The sequence below is a fragment of the Quercus suber genome, unplaced genomic scaffold, assembly GCF_002906115.3.
Source record: "Quercus suber isolate HL8 unplaced genomic scaffold, Cork oak 2.0 scaffold_1000, whole genome shotgun sequence".
NCBI classification, from domain to species: domain Eukaryota; kingdom Viridiplantae; phylum Streptophyta; class Magnoliopsida; order Fagales; family Fagaceae; genus Quercus; species Quercus suber.
Window position 1 is genome coordinate 60,136 of NW_027070415.1, and position 4,841 is coordinate 64,976.

The 4,841-nt window shown below is 34.5% G+C and overlaps 1 protein-coding gene across 1 annotated transcript; it reads right to left on the reverse strand.

The window, feature by feature from the left end:
• Nucleotides 1-2,515: 2,515 nt before the first annotated feature.
• On the reverse strand, nt 2,516-4,745 carry LOC136061179 (cytochrome P450 81E8-like). Its single transcript, XM_065768821.1, has 2 exons — nt 3,813-4,745; nt 2,516-3,281 (listed from the first exon to the last, which is right to left on the reverse strand). Exons 1-2 carry the CDS (start codon nt 4,704-4,706, stop codon nt 2,655-2,657), a joined length of 1,521 nt encoding a protein of 506 aa, XP_065624893.1. The 5' UTR covers nt 4,707-4,745; the 3' UTR covers nt 2,516-2,654.
• Nucleotides 4,746-4,841: the final 96 nt, after the last annotated feature.

Here is a 4,841-nt window from a genome sequence, read left to right on the forward strand (position 1 = left end):
GTGAGGAATGGGAGGGAATGAAATTAGATTTAATAATTTTTTTTACTAAAACTCCGAAAATACCCCTATATATTCAACCTTTTATTTTAAAATATGGGTCTAATAGTAATATTATTATAAAATGATTCTATTTCATTCCCTCCATGTTACTCCCAAATAAGATTATTTACATTCCATTCATTTTCATTCCTTTCCATTCCTTTATTTTAAAACATTCAATCAAGGTTACTTAATTTCATTCCATTTCATTCTTTTCCATTCGTTTACCTTACTTAAATACATTCCATTCCATTCCATTCCCTTATGAACTCCCAAATGAAGCCTTAATTCCATTCCATTCTATTATTTTCCATTCTGACTCAAAATTTTGGGACATTCTGACGCAAAATTTTGATTCTGTTCTCTTAAATGATTTGATTGTTGAAAAGGTACTGCTGGAATAGAAGGAGCCAACTAATGCAAAATAGGCTCTGGCTTTTTTCCATTGGTTAGCACAAAGGAAAAAGTTTGAACATGGGAATTGGTCCTACTGTATCACAATTCATATTTTGGTTCAAGCATGACTACTTATGGATGCTCGAGCATTGCTTGAATCAGTTTTGAAAAAAAATGTAGGGAGCCCTTTGAGATTTTTCAGTTGTGGATTCTCTACTTTGAAGTTACAAGATTATTGTTTCAACTCTAGTTGTGTTTGATTTGTTAGTACAGGCTTATGCTAAACTCAGGATGTTTGAGATTGCTTTTGAAGTCTGCTGCTACTAGGAAGAACGTGCTTCTCTTCAAGTCTTATAAGTTTCAATACTTTGATTCATGTTGTTCAAAAATCTGATCAAATCCCCCTATTTTGGAAGATTTATGAGCATATGATTCAAAAAAGAACATATCCAAATGAGGTAACAATCCAAACCATGATAACTGCTAATTCACTAATTGTTCATGCTAAAGTAAAGCTTGGGAATTTGGAGTCAGCGTGGAAAGCGTATAAAGAAATGCTTAATAGAGGTTTACAAGCAAAACCTTATATCTATACTTTGTTTATAGGAGTACATTGTAAAAAGGGAAGAACAGTAGAAGCACATTGCTTAACCCACTTATTCATTTGTGATTATTTTCGTCGTTGGGCTTGGTACACCTCATTTCACGTGTATCGGTTACAATCTTGTATATATGGAGCAAGGCTATGTATAATAACATACTTTTTCTTCTTTTTTTACACTTAGTAGTCACACAATCTCTCAATGAGAGAGAGAGAGAGAGAGAGAGAGATGCTCGATTGATTGTTTTCTTCTTCTTCACCATTGTTTTTCCCTTTAAAAAAATTATTTCTCATTTATTTGCTTTTGGTAATATTCAAGTAAAATCAATTTAAGATGCAAATCATATTTTATATATATATATATATATATATTATCTGAAAATATTTCTCAAATTTCTAGACATTCATCTTAAATAAACAATTTTTTTTTCAGTTAACTTTCAAATTTTAGACGACTTGATTTTGAACAATTTTTAGACCCCTTAACACAATCGGATTAACCTAGTTAATTAGCCAAATGATTAACTTAGTCAAATTATGCAAATCTAGGTTATCACAATTAAAAAATCATATCAAGTATATAGCAGCAGAAATATAAATAACACAAAGATATGATGACCCAGAAAAACCAAACCGGTAAAAAACCTGGGGGAGGATTTAACCTAGTTATCCTCAAAGTAAACTTGAATCCACTATCTTGAAAGGATCGAAGTTCATACAATAAGACTTACAAGCCCCCACACTCAACTTCTTATTGCTACCCACCAGTAGAACCTACTGACATGACCATGTGCAAGCTCTGAGACCACAGACTCCTTCTTTCTTGGATTCTCCAGCAAGTACAAGCACTCCCGCTTATGTATCTTTAAGCTCTTATGGCAGCAACTGAATGATCATCAAGATCTTGAAGAAATCTCCTCTTGATAATCCTAAGCTTGTGTGAAGGAAAGCTCCTCATAGATCTCACAAAAGATTCACACAAACAGCAATATGAGCAACCTCTAAAACGTGGCTAGGGTTTTCCTTATATGCCTAGGGCAAAAACATAAAACCCTAAACGTTTTAGGAATTAGGGCTGAGTTGGAAAATTTGCAGAAAAAACGCATCAGTGCAAAATTCGATTGATCGAGCCTAAGCTTCGATCAATCGAACCAGGCCGAGATGCATACTGAATTCTGCATCATCTCGATTCCAAATTTACATAAACAGCACAACTTTGAGTACATCTAAACAAGACTAAATAACTTGTTTTGATCATGGTTTGCCAACAATACATATTAGATTTCTAAATACATTAAATCCTAAGCCTTTGAAACCTAACAGATTTATTTATATCCTATAACAAAATATCCTAATTTAACATAAGAATTTGGAAATGAAAAGTAAAATGATCCAAATCCTTTCTTATTCCTTAAACACAAATACAAATCACTATCCTGTACAAGCCAAAAAAATACAACACCACACCAAAAATAAACAAAAAAGAATACAACTTTATATAGATACAATAATTCAATTTTCAAATTGAATATGTAATTTTTTATTTTAGTTTATTAAATGATTAAAATTATCTACAAATAACTAAGCAAGTCTCTAAAAAATAACTCAAGGAGATTGTTCAAACATCATCCATCGACTTAGAAAGAAGCTTATGCATGATTGGGTGTGCTTTGCACATGGCCTCCAATGGCATGGCTTTAGGCATAGTGATCCCACTACCTTCATCTATGTCAACTTCTTTTGTAGTAACTCTTTCCCACTCAAAACTTTGAATCAACGAACCCAAAGTCAGGCTCACTATACGTTGGGCAAGGCTCGCCCCAGGACAAGTCCTCCTCCCAATCCCAAATGGCATTAGCTTATGTCCATTAACCTCACCATTTTCAAACCTCTCAGGCTTAAAACTAGTTGCATCATCCCACACCTTAGGATCTCTATGTATGGCCCATGCATTGACTAATAACATTGTGCCACTCGGTACATCATATCCTTCAATGGTGCAATCAGCGGAGGACATATGGGGTACTAACAATGGTGTTGCTGGATATAATCGAAGGGTTTCTAAGATAATACTTTGAAGGTAGTGTAATTTGGAAACATCTGATTCCTCAATCAATTTCTCTTCTCCAATTTGACTATCTATCTCATCTCTAGCCTTCTTCAATATATTAGGATGATTCAGTAGATTAGTCATTGCCCATTCTACTGTGACTGCTGATGTATCAGTCCCAGCTGATAACAATACCTGTGCATTATACACAAGGTGTTTAAAATAGAACAATAATATATTAAATAAAAACGTTTTGTTTATATATGTTATGGGACATTTAATGATTATGATATGTATGTAACTAGTTTTATTTGATAAACTGTACGTAACTAGTTAGTCTTATGTTATTGTGGATTTTTTTTTTTTTTTTTTTTTTTTTGGTACTAAGGATCTGTTTGGGATCCGCTTATTTTGCTGAAACTGAAATTTTTTTGTTGAAAATAGTGTAGATAAATGTAAAAATTAGCTAAAATAATGAAGTGAGACCCATAAATAATTGCAAAAATAAATTAAATAGGAAAATAAATTGTGTTTTTAATTTAGAGCCAAACAAATCCTAAGAATGTCACTTTTTCACACTAGACAACAATTCCAATGAAGCTACTAAGATGTCACTTTTTAATTGCATGACTGCTTTTTCAGATGCAAGAATCAAAAAAAAAAAAAAAAAAACCTTGATTACCTAGTTTTCTCAATAAGACATGAAGCACTATTGAGTGCACTTACCAATATAAGCCCCTTGATGAGTTGGTCTGTGTAGTAGTCTGGCTGCGATTTTTGCAAAGAAAGCATATGGTCAATCATAGTGTTACCCTCTTCCTCCTTATGCCTTTGCTCATCAATAAGTGCTTGCAAGAGCTCATCCGTCCTCTTGGAGAGACTCTTCAACTTCTTCTCCAAACCTTTATAATCCATCCACCGCAAGATGGGTACAAACTCCGCTGGATTTGATGCCCCTCCTAACCTTGTTATCTCTTTTATTATTTGCCTAAACTGTCTCGCTTCTTCCTTGTCCTTCACGTCCTCACCGTACTTGTAGTACCGTTTGCCTGCCACCATTCTCATTATGCTGTTAAATGTCATCTCCAAGAGTATTGATTGTAGTTCCACCTTGGCGAAACCGAGGCAAGAATTGCGTGACAAGTTTTGTAGCAAGTGCTTCATCTCGTCCCTTCGGATGCCTGAGAACATGTTGAGGCGATTGTTTGAGAAGATTTCAAGGGTACTAATGCGGCGGAGGTTGCGCCAATGATCGCCATATGAGGATTGTGATAAGGTGGTGTTGTTGTAGCCAGGGTGCTTGCCTAATAGGAAGGGAGGACGGTTAGCTAATACAATGTCATTCTTTGTGAAGCATTCTTCAACTGCTGATGGGGATGACACAATGACCACAAGTTGTGAACCAAATTTGAGTGAGAATATTTGACCATATTTTTGTGAGAGAGCATGGAAAGTACGGTGGAGTGGTTTTTTAATGATATGGAGATGGCCTATAATTGGAAGAGAAGGTGGGCTAAGTGGGAGGTGTTTTCGTCGAGTAGTTCTTATTTTGACGATGAGCTTGATAGCAACAAGAAAGATGAGAAGAGTGAGAGACAAATATAGAAAGATGGCTACCATGTTTACTTTTTATGATATTTTGATACTGAAATGATTTCTGATGCTCTGTGATTGAAGATGCATGCATGTGGTCACTACGTATTTATAGGGAGTAGCTACTAGCTAGTTTTTTTTTTTTTTTTTTTTTTTTTTTGA